This window comes from Macaca fascicularis, chromosome 14 (assembly GCF_037993035.2).
Source record: "Macaca fascicularis isolate 582-1 chromosome 14, T2T-MFA8v1.1".
NCBI lineage: Eukaryota > Metazoa > Chordata > Mammalia > Primates > Cercopithecidae > Macaca > Macaca fascicularis.
This window is the reverse complement of record NC_088388.1, coordinates 42,831,327-42,850,641: the sequence shown is the minus strand read 5'-3', so window position 1 is coordinate 42,850,641 and position 19,315 is coordinate 42,831,327. Positions and strand designations below refer to the sequence as shown.

At 35.9% G+C, this 19,315-nt stretch overlaps 1 protein-coding gene and 1 long non-coding RNA gene across 3 annotated transcripts in view; one reads left to right on the top strand and one right to left on the bottom strand.

Annotated features, from left to right (window-relative positions):
• Positions 1-19,315, top strand: part of LOC102139027 (uncharacterized) — a 352,230-nt gene that overhangs the window by 11,554 nt on the left and 321,361 nt on the right. The window lies entirely within an intron of this gene.
• Positions 4,423-17,854, bottom strand: CCDC179 (coiled-coil domain containing 179). Its single transcript, XM_005578374.4, has 4 exons — positions 17,810-17,854; positions 16,880-16,924; positions 15,355-15,459; positions 4,423-5,092 (listed from the first exon to the last, which is right to left on the bottom strand). The coding sequence occupies exons 1-4, from the start codon at positions 17,852-17,854 to the stop codon at positions 5,081-5,083; spliced, it is 207 nt and encodes a 68-aa protein (XP_005578431.1). The 3' UTR covers positions 4,423-5,080.

Below are 19,315 nucleotides of genomic sequence, written 5' to 3'. Positions count from 1 at the left end.
CAAAATACCACTCTGTATTCTATAAATATGTACGATTATGTGTCAACTAGAAATAAAAGGAAAAAACAGAAAATACTGGCCCTACCCATACTTCAGCTTTCTTGCCTCCAATAAGACTCAAGTAGTTGCAGCTGCTGGTATGGTAACTCATGTTCTGTCCACCTATAAGGCTGAGATCTATGAGACAGTAATGGGTAGAGCCACATCAGTGTCTGCAGGGCACATCATGGAGTCCAGTCCATTTCCATGGACAAGCTCCCCAGTTTGGAAGGACACCTCCCCCGAGGACGTCAGTGCAAAAGACATCAGCCATGATTCATGGGCAGCCAGAGAGGGATTCATATCTTACACTTTGTTTCTTAGCATTTAAGGTGGCCCCTCCCCTGCTGCTTTCTTTTCTCTTTTCAATGTTTTTGAGAAATTTTATGACAAGGTAACTTGAGCAGGTTTATTCTTTGTTTTGCTTAGTGTTCTCTACAGCATTTTGGATCTGTGGGTTTCATTTCCATCTAATTTGGAAATGTTTTAGAAATGTGACATGTTTTGGCTGTGTCTTCACCCAAATCTCATCTTGAACTGTAGCTCCTATAATTCCCACGTGTAGTTGTGGACGGAATCTGGTGGGAGATAATTGAGTCATGGGGGCAGGTCTTTCCCATGCTGTTCTCATGGTAGTGAATAAGTCTCAGGAGATCTGATGGTTTTACAAATGGGAGTTCCCCTGTACAAGCTATCTCTTGCCTGCCACCATGTAAGAAGTTCCTTTGTAGGACCAGGCATGGTGGCTTATGCTTGTAACCCCAGCACTTTGGGAGGCCAAGGCAGGCTGATTATTTGAGGTTAGGTGTTCAAGATCAGCCTGGCCAATATGGTGAAACCCCGTCTCTACTTAAAAAAAAACAAAAAACAAAAAAAACAAAAATTAGACAGACATAGTGGCACACGCCTGTAGTCCCAGCTACTTGGGAGACTGAGGCACGATAATTACTTGAACCCAGAAGGCAGACTGCAGTTAGCTGAGGTGGTGCCATTGTACTCCATCCTGGGCAACACAGCAAGACTCCATCTCAAAAACGAGAAAAGGAAGTTCCTTTTCTCTTCCTTCATCTCTGCCATGATTGTGAGGCCTTTCCAGCCATGTGAAACTGTGAGTCCATTAAACCTCTTTTCTCTATAAATTACCCAGTCTCAGGTATATCTTTATTAGCAATGTGAGAACAGACTAATACAGTAAATTGGTACCAGTTGAGTGGAGTACTGCTGTACAAGTACCTGAAAATGTAAAAGCGACTTTGGATCTGGATAACATGCAGAAGTTGGAACAGTTTAGAGGCTCAGAAGAAGACAGGAAGATGTGGAAAGTTTGGAACGTCCTAGAGACTTGTGGAATGGTTTTGACCAAAATGCTGATGTTGATGTGGACAACAAGGTCTAGGCTGAGGTGGTCTCAGATGGAAATGAGGAACTTGTTGAGAACTAGAATAAAGCTCACTCTTGCTATGCAGAGAGACTTGTGGCATTGTGCCCCTGCCCTAGAGATCTGTGGAAATTTGAATTTGAGAGAGATGATTTAGAATATTGAGTAGAAGAAATTTCTAAGTGGTAAGCGTTCAAGAAGAAGCAGAGGATAACAGTTTGGAAAATTTGCAGCCTGACAATGAGATAGAAAAGAAAATACTGTTTTCTGAGGGGAAATTCAAGCTGGCTGGATAAATTTACATAAATAATGAGGAGCCACATGTTAATTGCCAAAACAATGGGAAACATGTCTGCAGGGTATGTTAGAGGTCTTCACAGAAGCCCTACCTATCACAAGCCAGGGGGCCTAGGAGGAAAAATGGTTTTGTGGGCCAGGTCCAGGGCCTTGCTGCTTCATGCAGTCTCAGGAGTTGGAGCTTCGTGTTCCAGATGTGGCTTAAAGGGGCCAACATAGAGCTCAGGTCATTGCTTCAGAGAGTGCAAGCCCCAAGCCTTGGTGGGTTTACACGTGGTTTTGGGCCTGTGGGTTCACACAAGTCAAGAATTCAGGTTTGGGAACCTCTGCCTAGATTTCAGAAAATGTATGGAAATGCCTGGAGGTCCAGACAGGGGTGCTGCCGGGATGGAGCTCTCATGGAGAACCTCTGCTAGGGCAGTGAGGAAGGGAAATGTGGGGTGCAAGCACCCACAGAGTCCCCACTGGGGTACTACCTAGTGGAGCTGTTAGAAGAGGGCCACCGTCCTGCAGGCCCCAGAATGGTAGATCCATCGACAGCTTTCACCATGCTCCTGAAAAAGCTGCAGACAATGCCAGCTCATGAAAGCAGCCAGGAGGGGGCCATACCCTGCAAAGCCACAGGGGTGGAGCTGCGTAAGACCATTGGAACCCACCGCTTGCATCAGCATGACCTGGATGTGAGACATGGAGTCAATGAAGATCATTTTGGAGCTTTAAGATTTGACTTCTGCTCTGGATTTTGGACTTGCATTGAACCTTTAGCCTCTTGTTTTGTCCAATTTCTTCTATTTGGCATGGGTACTTTCCCAATGCCTATACCCTCATTGTATCTAGAAACAAACTAAATTGCTTTTGATTTTACAGGCTCCTAGGCAGAAGGGATTTTGTCTAAGATGGAACTTTGGACTGTGGACTTTTAAGTTAATAGTGAAATGAGTTAAGACTTTGGGGGACTGTTAGGAAGGTATAGTTGGTTTTGAAATGTGAGGACATAAGATTTGGGAGGGACCAGGGGCAGAATGATATAGTTTGTGACCCTACCCAAATCTCATCTTGAATTGTAGCTCCCGTAATTCCCACGTTATGGGAGGGACCCAGTGGGAGATAATTGAACCATGGAGGCAGGTCTTTCCTGTGCTGTTCTCAGTGTAGTGAATAAGTCTCATGAGACCTGATGATTTTATAGATGGGAGTTCCTCTGCACAAGCTCTCCCTTGCCTGCCACTGTGTAAGAAGTCGCTTTACTCTTTCTTCATCTTCCACCATGGTTGTGAGGCCTCCCTACCCATGTGGAACTGTGAGTCCATTAAACTTCTTTTCTTTATAAATTAGCCATACTCGGCTATATATTTATTAGCAGTGTGAGAACAGACTAATACAAAATGGTTTTAAAATTCTCATCCCAACTCATTCTGACATACCCAGTTATTTATATGTTAGACCAGTTGATATGGTCTCACAAGTCAGTGAAGCACTAGTCATTTTCCCACTCTTTTTTATCTTTGCTTCAGTTTGGGTTTTTCTGGCTATATTTATTATATCTTCAATTTTAGTGACTTCTTTATTTGTATTTAATATACTGTTAATTTAATTTAGTGAATTTTTGAATTTTTGATATTTTTTAAAGTTCCATTTACTTCTTTTTTAAATATTTCATTCCTCTCTTTTTGTTCATGTTTTTGTTTCAATTACTGAGCATAGTTAACGTATTTGTAATATATGTTTAAATTAATTTTTTCTAATTCTATTTTTTTTCATTTCTGTTTCGGTTTCTATTGATTTTATGTTCTCCCAATCCTGTGTTTTGTTTTCCTGCTTTTTGGCATGCCTAGAAATTTATTATTGTATACTAGACATCATGTATGTTAAATACCTGGATTTTGTAGTCTTTGTTCCGGTGGGCAGTTACTTGCAGATAAGTCTGATTTTTTCAAACAAGTTTTTAAGCATCTTTAGGCTGGGCCTAGAGTCATCTTTATGCTACAGGTAATTTACCACTTCTACTAATACATGACTCTTGTGGTCTCTCTACTAAATGCCCTGTTTGAACAACAAGGACTCTCCATGCTTGCTGGCCAAAATTCAAGTATCTACCTCTGGAGGTATGAATGCTGAGGGTTGTTTAGCTTATCACTAACCAGTTCTTTACTACCTGGCATTGTGGAGAACAGAAGGAATAAAATGATGTGACCTTTTTCAGTTTCATTCTGTGCACATGCAGCTTACCAATGAGCAAAGACTCAACATGAGCAATATGCACATCTGCAAAGCTCTTCACATAGTTCTTACTGTGGAACCCTTCCCTACAACTTCTAGCTTCTTCAGACTCCCTGACTTTTTATTTCTGTTCATCAACTCACCTTCAACTCAGGATTACTGCTGTGCTCTACTTATAATCCTTTTCCCTGGACGATAATCTGGAATGCTCCTCCAGGCAGTAAATGGATAATTATAGATTCCTCTCGTTTATTTCTCTTGTCTCAGAAATCACAGTCCTTCTCACTTTTGTTCCATTTCTGGGAAACCATTGTTTTCAGTATTTTGTCCTATTTTCTAGTTGCTTATTTTGGAAACATAATTACAGTACGTTCATCATTTCCAATAGTAGAATTCCCTGTACCTCACTTTAAATTGCATTTTAGAGATTGCAAGTCGGTTACCAAATATAATGTTCATGTGAATCCAATAGTTTTGTAATCTTTTAATTTATAAAATAATTGTGATAATTCAATCTACATATTACAAATTACTTAAGTACTATAATTAAGAATTTTAGAGAGACAGGGATAATTATCATTTATTTCATACATAAAAGTAAAATTTTAATTCAATATTCAAATTTTACCTTAAATGGAAATTTTAATTATACTATGGCTTATCTGCAATAGCAACACATAATATAGGAGTTAGTTGTAATAACAGTCTCCTAGGACTGTTTAAAGTATTTAAACATTTTGTTTAAGCGTAAGCCATTATAAATATACGTCAGAGGAAATGTGGTGTTCTATTATTAAAACATACTTCTAAACATCTAAATATGTCATAAAACATTTGCAAAAATTTAAACATGATAACAATATTTTTCAAAAGCCTACCTACACATATTCATTATTATTTGTTGAAAAGCAGCAAATTTCAAGTTTACCACAGGGGGAAAAAAAACATGTTAGTGAGATATGGTATTTAATAAAATTCTAGAGCATGTAGCTTGGATATTAAATACTTGTACTGCGTTTATTTTCCTGAAATGGTGGAGTATTGCATTTATTTTTCAGATGATCAATTCATGATATGTCACTTGATGTTCACAATCCACACATTTTGATCTGGAGCATGGTTTCCTTCAAATAGACTCCTGCTTTATCAAGATGACCACTAAACAAGATTAAAATACACAAAGAATAAGAAATGTAATTAAAATTTATATAAGGAAAGATTATATATATCATAAATGATTTGGAAATGGTCTCAGGGAAAACCTATTTCATACAAGAATTATTGTAAAAATTAATTCTTAATAGCTAGGAATGCTATTTTAAACTAAAGTAAGGTCACATTCAGATAGAAGCCAGATACAGAAAACATTATCATCAAATAAATCGCATCTGAAGATGGATATGATATAGAACAATCCTCTATAATTCATACAACAAATACTGCAAGCAGAAAGAATTTGTAGAAACCGAGGATATCAGTTACGAGAAAGGTCAAAGTCATTTCTATACATAATAGATGTGACAGAGACGTTAATATAAAGCTTTTATTTTCCAAGTCTTATGTTATGTGAGTCACTAACGCAGCATATCTTAGGCATCTGATGAGTGTGTTTATGTTTTAAAATGACCCAGAATAAAGTCAGCAACAGGGACAAATAAAAGACAAGAAAAATGAAAAAACTGTCTACATCAGTACTGGCAGAAGTTTAACCTTAAAATAATATTTAACGATAATTTTAACATTCGTAAGTACATATACTTAATATAATTTTTAAAAGGTTTTATTATATAAACGTTGGCCGGGCGTGGTGGCTTACGCCTGTAATCCCAACACTTTGGGGGCTGAGACGGGCGGATTACCTGAGGTCAGGAGAATTTGAGACCAGCCTGGCCAACATGGTGAAACCCCATCTCCACTAAAAATACAAAAATTAGCTGGGCGTGGTGGCACACGCCTGTAATCCCAGCTACTCGGGAGGCTGAGGCAGGAGAATTGCTTGAGCCGGGGAGGCAGAGGTTGCAGTGAACAGAGATTGTGCCACTGCACTGCAGCCTGGCCACCAGAGCAAGACTTTGTCTCAAAAGAAAAAAAAAAAGAAGTTTAGCAGACAAAAATAAAAACAAAAATATTTTTTCAAACTTCTTTTAACAACTGTGTTCTAGCTTCATCACACATCCTCTGTTCTACTGAGCACAACTTATTTGCCAAATAAAGTACTTATTTTTAGGAATTCAGGCCTTTATTTTGTTCCAAAACATTTAAATTGTACAAAAACTATTATCGCATTTTTTTCTTAAAAATCGATTTAAGCAGAAAAAAATAAGAAGAGAGCAATAGTAGGGATACTGCTTATAACAAAGCAAACTGCAAAATGTATAAGAGATGAAAAGATAAAATGAGAAGAATCAACAAAGATTAAAGCAGTATTACTCTGCAGTATGGTTTCTGGTGTGTCATATTCATTATCACTTTGAGAGAAGATTAATAGAGAAATTGAGAGTAAACATTTATATTCATTTGTAACAATTTGATACTGTGACGATGTTATGAGTGATTGTATATGTTAAAGATTATCAATCCACAATGATTTGAAAATTGAAATGAAACAAAGCAAAATTTAAAAAACTGTTTTTGACCACATTTGAGAATCACTGAATGCCTGAGCTTAAATAGGAGATACTATACATCTTGGTCAATATATAGAAGAAAAACTAGAATAGGGTTTTCACAGTAACTCCTTGTTATTATCATTCTCTGAAAAGTAAGAGAAGCCTTTTAGCATAGTGTGTATTTTGGACCTTTGAGCTCCTCAGTGTTCTTTCTTGGAAGAAAGGTATACTTTCTCTTTTATGAGTTGTCAGAGCTTTTATAAATGCCCAATACCATTAGTAAAAAGTATCTGGATGTTCTGAAGACAATCCCAGAATTTTTGTATTAATGGAAATGAAAACATAAGTACCAGAGTGAACTTAGGATTTTCATATTTAATATATCTTATTTTGTATATTCTTATTTGTTTATGAAACATTTCAGTTGTCTCTGAAACCTCAAACGAGTTGGTGGGATGAATGGTATAGAACAGTTTTGTAGACATTTCTTTAAAAAACATCTGGCACTTCAAGAAAAAAGGGGGTGCTTTCTTTCAGTTTATGGCAACTTATTTTATTTTAATTTGTGGGGGGAACAGGTGGTTTTGGTTATATTCATAAGTTTTTTAGTGGTGATTTCCGAGATTTTGCTGTACCCATCAACAGACCAATATACACTATATTGGTCTATATAAAGACTATACATTGGGTATGGTCTTTTAGCCCTCACTTTCCTCCCTTCCTTCCCCATGTGTCCCTAAAGTCCATTATATCATTCTTATGCCTTCGTGACCTCATGGCTTAGCTCCCACTTGTAGGTGAGAATGAGGCAGCTACGTTGTCTGGGTTAAATATCCAGGGTTCATTGTCTCGTGCCAAGAAAATTTAGGACACGGACACACATGAGGAATTTAGGAGTGGAGGTTTAATAGGAGGAAGAAAGAGACCGGAAAACAGCTCTCTCTCTAGTGAGGGAGAGGAGATTCCTGAGAGGAAAGACTGGCCGGTGGTGGAGGCCACAGATTTTACAGTCAGGTTTGAGGAGGCGTCTGATTTACATAGGGCTCACAGATTGGTTCAATCAGGTATGATGTTTACACAGCATGCAGGGAAGGCTGGCCATCTCACCCTAACCTTATTATGCAGATGAATTTTCCCCTTGACCATTGACATCTTCTCTGCTTCTTACTATACACGTGGCTGGCAGAGAAGGGAAGATGGAACTGTCATTTTGAACATGATTGGCACAATGGCCAGATCTATGTCTGCAGCTCGATTTTATGGCCTGCCCTTTGTTAGAAGGAAAATGATTTGGGGCTGCTTTTCATTAAAGGGAAAACCTTAACAAGGACTTCCATGCCCTCACTATCTGCCTAAGTAATTTCTTCTTAACTCCTGTATCAAGAATACATAATATTTTATTTTCCATTCCTGAATTTCTTCACTTAGAATAATGGTCTGCAACTTCATCCAGGTTGCTGCAAATGCCATTATTTTGTTTCATTTTATGACTGTTCCATTTTATCTATATATCAGATTTTCTTTATCCACTGGTTGTTTGATGTGCATTTAGACTTGTTCCACATTTTTGCAATTGCAAACTGCACTTCTATAAACATGCCTGTGTAAGTGCCTTTTTGATATAATGACTTATTTTCCTCTGGATAGATACCCAGTAGTGGGATTGCTGGATCAAATGGTAGTTCTAACTTTAGTTAAAAACGGGAGCTTTTGAAATTAAAAACCTTCTATGGTTTGTTAAGGGCCAAGTCATGGAAGAAAAAAAGATTGATGGTACTAGATATTGAAATGACAAAGAGATAGAAAGAGTAACGAATAACTGTGTGTAAATGAATCAAGAGGTACTTGGTTCAGAAATGATGGCAATTGTCTTGCACTATAGAAAGGTACATTCAGGAATAATTCTCTTTTCTTTCCTATATCTCAAATTATTATACTTTATACTAAGAGATAACTTGAAAGGTGAAAATATATGTTGCATAGGCATATTTTAATGCTTAAAAGAGAGACACAGATTATGGGGTTGGAGTTATAAACATTGGTATATCAGCAAGGGAAGAGGTTTGTTGATATTTAAGGCAAAACACTAACTGTGTATAGTTGATGGTCCTAGGTTTCTGTATGGCAATGTGTAAGTTCCCTTCATTATGCAAAAACAAATGGAAAACAAAGCCAATGGGTTGAACTTTTACTCATAATATGCATTTTCTCCAAAATCTCAGAGAGGAGGAAGTTGCAGAAAGAGAATCCTCACAGTCTATAAAAGGAAGGAAAGTACTTTCTTCCATGCTAATGGTACCTCTATTCTCTTCAGGGCAGCAAGGAAGTCAGTTTAATTTTTCACATTTCTAAATTTATTTGCAGCTAGGGGTGGCCAGTAAACCAATTTTGATCAAAGAGATTTAAGTGGAGCTTTCCAGTCTGACATAAAAAGAGCTTGTTCCTTCCATCCTTACAATAAGAAAAAGTCAGAACAAACTGAAAAGCAATTAATCTTGTTACATTCATCAAAGAAGTGAGGGCACAGGGCAAACTACTACCCTGAAAACCAGAGAGACAGACAAGTGGATGTGGAGAATCAGAACTTGCCAGGAACAGAAGCCTTCTCTCTAAGGCCAATACCAGTGGGAACATGTCAACTTTATTTGATGAATGGCTGGAAGCTCAGTATGCATCAGCTTAAATTAAAAGCTCTGGGTGTAGAGAGGACAGTCTTAAGGAAGCTTCCATAGTTTCCTAAATTTTACCTCCAGGAGCCTCACTAGATCTCACTGTAAAGATCAGAGAACAATCTTTTTTTGCTTCTAGTAGTGAAAGGGGAAAAGTAATCATTTAAAAATACCTCAGAGCTCTCCGTTCTCTTTACAAGAGCATGCTCTCAAGAGAAACTATTTTAGCAGAGCCTAAATAAATTGGATTTTACCAAATTCTAAGTGACTTAGGGGAAAGGAAATACACAACTCCTGTTCCCTATAGCTTTCCTATCTCACCTAATAGAGAGAATAGCAAAGAAAAAGCTGTGAAATTTACATCCTAGGGATAGGAAACTGCTCTTGCAGTGAAAACTTATGACAGTAAAGACTTCTGATCTAACCAGCTCCATCTTGCCTTTCACCTCCCAACTGCCCTTGGTTATTCCAGGGCATGGACAAAGCTAACTATAGGAGAAATTTAGTTTACAGTTTCATAATAGCCCGTCCCCAAAACTAAACCACCTTTGTAAAACTAATGAAAGGCCACAAGGTTAGGAGGATGAGAGTGGCCTGAATTCTGCTATGATGCAGGCATAGTCAAATGATTACCAGCCATTATTCTGGAGGTCACAAGATTTGCAGCTTCCCCTATTCACTATTGTAGAAACTAGGATTGACCTTTTGACATGTCTTTTCAGGCTTTTGCATTTCTGATGACCAGGCAGCCTGATATTGACCCAAGACCCTTAGCTCAACTAGTCCTGTGGTCCCCACCCAGAAGTAGACTCATCTCATGAGGGGGCATTTTCCATACCCCTGTAATTTCATTCCCAACCAACCAACAGCCCATTCCCATAGGCCCCTGCCCATAAAACTATCCTTGAAAAAGCTTAGCCTCCGAATTTTCAGAGAGGCTGATTTGATTAATAATAAAGCTCTAGTCTCCTGTTTAGCTGGCTCTATGTGTATTAAACTCTTTCTCTATTGCAATTCCCAGTCTTGATAAATTGGCTCTATCTGGGTAGTTTGCAAAATGAGCCCATTGGGCAGTTATAGATACAGACTCACTTAAAGACTGAATCCTAATCATAAGCTGTGGAACCCTTCTTCCTCTACAACTTACCAACACATCAATTAGTCTCCTGTATATATCAGAGGATTTCAGCTTTAAAAAATTACAAGCTGCAGATATTATTTAAGAAAGAGTCCCTAGCAAGACCAAAAATAAGGAGGAAGACAAAACTGAATCGGGAAATTTTACCCTCTGATATCACAGCTGCAAGTGAACAGAAAATGCAGCCTAAATATTAGTCAGATAAGCATAAAACCTGCACTACAGGCTTATCTTAGTTTCTGTTACCCAATACATCGTTTCCAGCTTTCAGTAAAAAATGACAAGACACACTAAAGGGCAGAAACAATCTGAAGTGAAAAAGTAAGCATCAATCAGATCCAGACTCAGATAATAGCAGATATTTTAGAATTATCAGACTAGGAACTTATAATAATTATGACAAATATCCTAAGTTCTGATAGAAAAGTGGATATAATGCAAGAAAAGATGGGTAATATAAGGCAAAATGGAAAATCTAAGAAGAAATCAAACTAACACTAAAAGTCTAAAATATTTTAATGGAGATGAAGCATGACATTGATAGACTCATTAATAGGCTGAACTCAGAGGAAAAAAAATAATTAGCTTAAAGATATGTAAATAGAAACTTTCCAAACTAACAGTAAAGAGAAAAAAGTATTAAAAAAAGGAATACATTATTTAAAAACTGAGCAAAAATTACAAAAGTATAAATATACATAATTGGAGAAAAAAGAAGGAAGAAGGAAAGGAAGAGGAAGAAGAGGAAGAGGAAGAAGAAGAAAGAAGAAGGAAGAAGAAAGAAAGGAAAGAAGGAAGAGAAGGAGGAGAAACAGAATAAATACTGACATAAAAATAGATGAGAACCTTCTAAAGTTAATGATAGACAACAAACCACAGATCCAGAAAATTTGTAAGACACAAAGCAGGATAAACACCAGATAAATGTCTACATCTAGACATATGATATTTAAACTGCAAAAAAATCAGACGAAAATGAAATCTTGAAAGAAGCTGGGGAAAAGTGGTAGGATAACTTACATAAATAGGAACATAAATAGCAACAATTACATAGGATTTCTTTACAGAAATCATGCAAGTAATAAGAGAATGGAGTAAGATATTTAAAGTGTTCAAAGAAAAAGAGCAGAAACCTAGGATTCCGTATCGAGTGCAAGTATCCTTCCAAAGTGAAAGAGAACTAAAGACTTCCTCAGACAAACAAAAATGGAAGGAATATTTGTTCCTAGTAAGCTTGCCCACACAGCGATAGTTAAGAAATTTTCAGAGAAAAGGAAAATGTTGTAAGTCAGAAACTTGGGCGCACATAAAGAAAGGAAGAGCATTAGAAATGGAAAACAAAAACAAAACAAAAAAAAAAAACGGTAAAATAAAATACTTTATCTGTCTTATTCTAACTGATCTAAGTAATTGTTCAAAATAATAATTGCAACAATGTATGTGTTTTTTATGTTTTATGGAGAAGTGAATGACAATAATGTTATGAAGAATAAGAAAAGGGGAATGGGAATACTGTGAAGGTAACTGCATTACCCATAAAGTAGTATAGTGTTATTTGAAAGTGAACTTGAACAAATTATAAATGTATAGTTCAAATGTAAAGGAAACCACTGAAAAAGTTAAAAAATAAAATAAAACAAGTATAATTGATATGCTAAGACAGGAGAGAATATTGAATAATATAAATTGCTCAAAACTAGAGAATGCAGAAGAATGGAAAAACAAAAGACATAAATGAAAGAAAAAATAAGTCCACAACTAAAAGACAGTAACAGATAAGGCACATACTAACCCAACTATATCAATAATCACTTCAAATGTCAATGATCTTAAAGACAAACACTGTCAGAGTAAATAAAAATACAATACACAACTGTATGTTGTTTACAAGAAACTCATTTTAAGTATAAGGGCAGATAGAGTCAAAGGGATGGAGAAAGATATACCTTGCTAACAATAATCAAAAGAAAGCTGAAGAAGGATTATTAATTTCAGACAAATCAGACTTCAGAACAAGAAAATTATCAATGATAAAGAGGGGCATTACATAGTAATAATGAGGTAAAATTACATAGTAATCCTTAATGTGTTTGTGCCTAACAACACAACGTCAAAATATGTGAGGCAAAAACTGATAAAAGTGCACGAAGAAATAGACAAATCTGCTATTATAGCTGGAAATGTCAATTCCTTCTAACAGTAATTGACAGATCTAGCAGGCAGAAAATCTGTAAGAATATATTTGAACTGAACAGCACCATCAGTCAGTTGAATTTAATTGATGTTAATAGTTACTTTAATTACCAACAGCAGAATACACATTTTTCTCAAGACACATGGAACATTCACGAAGACAGATCACATTCAATGTCACTAAAATATACCTTAACAAATTTAAAAGGATAGAAATCATACAAAGTGTGTTCTCAGACCACAGTGGAGTTAAACTAGAAACCAATAACAAGAAAGATAACTGGAAAATCCTCAAATATTTGGAAATTAAGAATATACTTATAACTAACACATGGGTCAATGAAGAGGTTTCAAAAGAAATTTAGACTATTCTGAACAAAATGAAAATGAAAATATGATTTATTAAAATTTATAGGATATAGTAAAAGTGATGCTTTGAGAAATTTTATAGCATTAATAGAGAAGAAGTAGATCTATACTCAATATTCTAAGATTTCTCCTTAGGAAACCGGAGGAAGAAGAGCAAATTAAACCCAAAGTAAGCAGTAGAAAAGACATAAAAACTAATGCAGAAATCTATGAAATTGAAAACAATACAATAGAGAAAATTAATGAAACCAAAATATAATTCTTTGAAAATATTAGTAAAATTGATAAACTTTTGCCAGACTAACCAAAAAAGACACAAATTACTAACATTATAAATAAAAGACAGACCATAAGTGCCAATCCCATGAACATTAAAAGAAAAATAAAAGAATATAATCAACAGCTCTATGCTCATCAACTTGAAAATTTAGGTAAAACTGACCAAATCTAAAAAGGATTCAATCTACTAAAATTCACATGAGACATAGATAATCTAGATAGGATTATGATATATTTAAAAAATTAATTAATAATTACCAGTCTTTCAAAATAGAAAATACTAGACCCAGATGGTTTCACTGATTAATTCTACCAAATATTTAAAGCAGACATTTTACTAATTCTTTACAATATCTTGCAGAAAATAGAAGCAGAGGTAATACTTCTTGACTCATTCTGTGAGGCTAGCATTATCCTAATACCAAAACCAGAAAAATATATTAAAAGAAAGGAAAATGATAGACAAATATCTCTCATGAACATAGATGTAAAAATTCTCAACAAAATGTTAGCAAATTGATCCAAATGTGTAAAAATAAGTATACACAATCTGAGACTTATCCCAAGAATGTAAGGCTGTTTCAACATCTAAAAATTATGTAATGAAAATATCATATCAAAAGGCTAAAGGAGAAAAATCATATGATCATATGAACAATGAATAATGAGAATTTGACAAAATCCAGCACCAATTTATGATAAAAGTTTTCAGTAGTAGGTGTAGAGAGGGATGTCTTCCACTTAATAAGGAACATCTCTAAAATACCTACACCTAACATTATAGTTACTGGCAAGAAACCAGATTTTTTTTTCAGTTAACATTAGGAAAAAGGCAAAAATGTACCTTCTCACTTCTGTTCAACATCATAATGGAAGACATAGCTAATACAGTAAGACAAGAAAAGGAAATAAATGTTATACCATTTGAGAAGAAAGAAATAAATTGTTCCGTGTCTTCCTTCACAGATGACCTGACTGTCTAAGTAGAAAATCCCAAAGAATCAATAATAGCAATAAAAAACAACCAAAAAAACTCTTGGAAGTAATAAACAATTGTAGTAAGTTTACAGGATGTAAGTTTAATACACAAAATTCAATTGATTTCCTTTATGCCAACAATGAACAATTTGAATGCAAAGTGAAAAACAGCCTGCCATTTAAATTAGCAACAACAAATAAAATACTTAGGCATAAATCCAAGAAAATATGTGTAAAATCTGGATCAGGAAAATTATAAAACTCAGGTAAAAAAGATGATCTAAATAAATAGGAGAAATTCTATGTTAATTTATAAGAAGACTGAATATTGTTTAAGATATCAGTTATTTCCAAACTGATCCTTTGGATCCAGCACAATCCCAATAAAAATTCTAGCAAGTTACTTTGTAGATTTCACCAAACTGATTCTAAATTTTATATTGAAAGGGAAAAGTTCCAGAATAGCCAACACAACATTGAGGGAGAAGAACAGAAGAGGACTGACACTACCTGATTTCTAGACTTACTGTAAATCTATAGTTTTCAAGACAGTATATTATTGGTGAAAAGCAGGATTCAATGAAACAGAATAGGGGACTCAGAAATACACCCACATAAATATATAGTCAATAAACCTTTCATATGGAAGCAAAGGCAATACAATAGAGAAAAGATAGTCTTTTCAACAAATGGTATTAGAACTTGATATCTACATGAAAATGATAATGATAATCTGGGCACTGACACCTTTCATTAACATTAACTCGCTATGGATCATAGACCTAAATTTAACATATACAACTGCAAAACTTCTAGGAGATAATATATAAGAGAACTAATGTGACCTTAAATTTGGCAATAAATTTTCAGATATATAGCCAAAAGATTTAAGTGATTAACCTTATGTAGTCATCGAACATATGGCAAAACAAGGACTGGAGTCCCGAACAACCTGGTTTCAATGATAATCCTCTTTTCATTAAACCATATCACCTACAGGAGATGACTGCAAAGGATATTTAAATAATAGATGAGACTTTGATTATAAGACTTTTAAGACTGAAATTAAAAATTTCTCAAAGAGAAAAGGAAAAACAAAATTTATAGTGAATATTACATGAATTAAAATGAGGATGTCATTTGCATTTAATGATCTGTTAATTTTAGTGAAACCTCTATACTTACTAGGAGTCCTGGTTCTGGAATAGGAGAAGGCCTTGCAAACCTTTTATTCAATCTCCTCTTCTCTTTCTTTAGGTTTTGCATATTCTGAATACGTTTATTTGCAAGCTTTAAAAAAATTAAAATGAAAGAAAAATCATACTTTTTTGTAACATATAAAGATAACATGCTGATTATATTTTTGGTTTGTGTCAATAAAAAAGGTAAACACCACCACTGCAAACGGTTTACGTAACTACATAGAAATAGGGAGGAAAATCCCTTTTGTTCAAATGTGTGGTTCATAGGTGAAGAAAACCATATTGGAGCATCAGTAGAGTTTTCAAATAGACTATTCTTGATTCTCATCTTACCACTGTGTACATTTAAATAGATCCAGACACATGGATTAGTGTGTTTACTTTTCCTTTAAAAATAATGTTATTAAAGACACCTAGCGAATTTTCTCTACAGAAGCAAGAAAACAATTATTCACTCCTTTGAAATGTTGCATGATGCACATAAATTTTTATGCCACCATTGTATGGTATCTACAAGTAGCAGAGACCTAGGAGATCAAACTAGAATTCTTTGAAGCTAATGAAATACAGTAATAGAATAAAAAGGATATGAATAACAATAACTTTTTATCCACTTCCAATGAAGTATAAATTGGTACAATTGCTTTGAAAACAAACTTTTTAAAAAATCCACTGCTAATGGAGTATAAAGTTGAACAATTGCTTTGAAAACAATGTGGCACTACTTTTTAACAATAGAAAATTTGCTTTCCCTATGATTTAACCATTGCACTCCTGCCTAAATAATCAAGGCATTCTTGTGCATGGGGAAAGAAGCCGTGTACTAGAATGTTTGCAGTAGTACTATTCATTTTAGGAAAATGTAAAAATAACACAATGTCCATAAACAAGAGAAAGGATTAATGAACTGTGATATGTTCCATGACAAAATATTGAACAGCAGTGAAAATAAAGAGACTATATACAGCAATATAGATAGATCTTAGGAAATAATATTGAGAAGAAAGAGTAAATCATACACTAAATTTTGTGTGATCTTATGTTTATAAAGTTCAAACCCAAGCAAAAGCAGATAATGCACTCATAGAGGCACCTATGTAACAAACTATTAAAGAAAAGGAAGAGATTGATGTAACTAAAATTCCAGATGGTGGTTACCTCTCGGAGAGATCTTAGGAGGTAGAATAGAAAAGCATTCCCTAGCTGGATTCAGAAATACTGAATATATTAATCCTTAAATGGGAGACATATTATAGTTTATAAATTATATCTGCCACATATGTTTTTGTATATGTATCAAATGTTACATTAAAAAATAACATAAGTCATTTACTTTACTCTAGTTAAGACCCATTCCAATAGTAGTCATGAGATCCCAGAGTCCCAAGAAATATACCGAAGTGTCTACTTAATACAAGTTCTATTATGTTAGGGACAACTACATAAAGGAACAAGTTACATGCACAATGTTTAAACAACCAGAACCTAGTTCTTTATTTGAACATTACCTGCCGCTCAGTGACTTCTGAAGGATGATGTTGTCTTGGTCCTTCCTATATAATATGCAAAATTAAAACACATTGACACACAAAAAAGTCATTAAAAAATAGTAAATTAGTTATTAGTAAGCCTATGCTACTTTTACATTTATGTATTATATGAATCATTTCGACTATAAGAGGCAGGTTAAAAAAAAACAAAAAGAAAAAAGAAAAAAAGGTTCAGAATTAAAACATCTAACATAAAAATTGTGGTGGAAGATGGAGACAGTATTATGATAAAAAGAACCAACTGTGAGCCACCTTACAGATAAAAGGCAGAGTATGAGAAATAAGAAAACAATTATTCAGGAGGGAAAGAATGTACAAGAAATAGAAAAATACATGTTTCTGCTTGTATAGGACTTCAGCGGTGCCATTGAACAATCTAGTCTTCAATCTGGTTTCAAAGCCTAGGAATAATTGGTGATGTATTGAGATCATGTGGTTTTCTGAAGCACAGGGAGCTTGGCTGTTAGATTCTCACCACTTCCTCTATTTCTTGATTGTACCTTAAATACTTCTTCCTTCACTCATTTTCATCTAATCTTTTAACCAGAAGACCCAAGAGAAATCTGTTCCACATCTGGCAATTGAGAACTTTATCCTGCTCCCTACTTCTGTAATTTCCACTCCACCTCCTAGGGCAGGTCAATGGGGCAGTCAACATACAGTTGATGTACCTGACCTCTAAGCACACAATAGGTGGAGCTTTGTCTTGTTTCAGGGGGGTCCAGCAGTCAGGATGTAGTCTGTCTACATCACCTGGAATTTCCCAACCCCAACCACCAAACCACATTTGTAAGAGCTAGAAGTACCATGGCCAAGGCCACAGTGGCCTGGAGCTCAAGGCACAGGACAGAGTAGCAGAGGTGAGGTTATAGACCCCAGCAGACTCACAGGGCTGACTTGGGAAGGCTCGATGTCCCAGCAGTACAGGCACATGCCGTGGAGCCTTAGGGCACCCCCTGACGCCTACTGCCTGTCCTGGACCAAGTGATTATGGGGTCCAACACTCACAGCCTTCAAACCCTGCCCCCACCCAGTTCCATCACAATTCTCTTTATTCTCCTCCCTGCTATGGGCCCCGCCCTTTGCCCAGTTGTATTCCAGTCCAGTGCAGGGAAGGCAAGGCCTCAAGTTGTCTGCAGTGTCTTTGACTTATGGAAGTCAGTTTACCATAATTCCCTATATTCTATCCATCTTCCTCAGAAAATTGAAGAATACCAATTTCCCACCTTTTCTACCCTTCATTTCTCTAGTCTCTCTCTTTATAAAGCCCCTTTTATTTGTTAACATACCTAACTTAGTCTCCATGTTCTGTTACTTCAGACTGTCTATCTATTGTTAGGGTTCTCAATTCCACTACCTCATTCTTGTTCCTTCACAGCTTCTAGTTGGGTTGACCCAACTGTCTGCCTTCTTCCCATCCATCTATACCAGGTGAAGCGAGGAGAAGCTTGAAGATGGTTGGAATACATACTTGTGACCCTTAATTTATTTATTTATTGTTTATTTATTCTTTTTTTTTTTTTTTTTCCCCGAGTCTCTCTCTGTCACCCAGGCTGGAGTGCAGTGCCAGGATCTTAGCTCACTGCTACCTCTGCCTCCAGGGTTCAAGCAATTCTCCCATTTCAGCCTCCCAAGTAGCTGGGACTACAGGCGCACGCCACAACGCCTGGCTAATTTTTTTTTTTTTTTTTTTGTCTTTTTAGTAGAGACGGGGTTTTACCATATTGATCATGCTGTTCTCAAACTCCTGACCTCAGGTGATCTGCCCGTCTCAGCCTCCCAAAGTGCTGAAATTACAGGCGTGAGCTACCACGTCCGGCCGTGACCCCCAATTTAAACTGGGTCCTTGATGCTGCTTAACACTTTTATGTTGCACCAGGTCTTTTTGTGCTCTGCGTCATTCCCTTCAAATAGTCTTCTATTAAAATCTCTGAATCTACCATCACTCAGGCACTTCCAGCGGAAGTGGGACAATCCGTGCTTCACACTCTGATGCTGGTGAACATATATAGAGCTTACTATGCACAGCACTGTTATATGAATTTATGTGTGTTAACTGATCAATTCTTTAGACCACTCAAGGAGGGTAAGTGCATGATTATAATCACTGGGAAACAAGGCACTAGCATGTTACATTGCTTTCTCAAGGTTATGCTCTTAAGAGGGTGAACTGGAATGTAAATCCAGGGTTGTCCCTTAGACCGTGTGCTCCTAATTGTGTGCTATGCTACGATTGCTTTTGAAGCCCTCAATGGGGTTACATCAATACTCCCTAAAAGCCTATAATCTTGTCATTATCCACATTATCCTTTTCCATGTAACCTTGTCGAAACGGGGAAAAAAAAAATGGCATCCCTTCTCTTGTCTCAAATAAATCCGTCCATTTGCATTTCC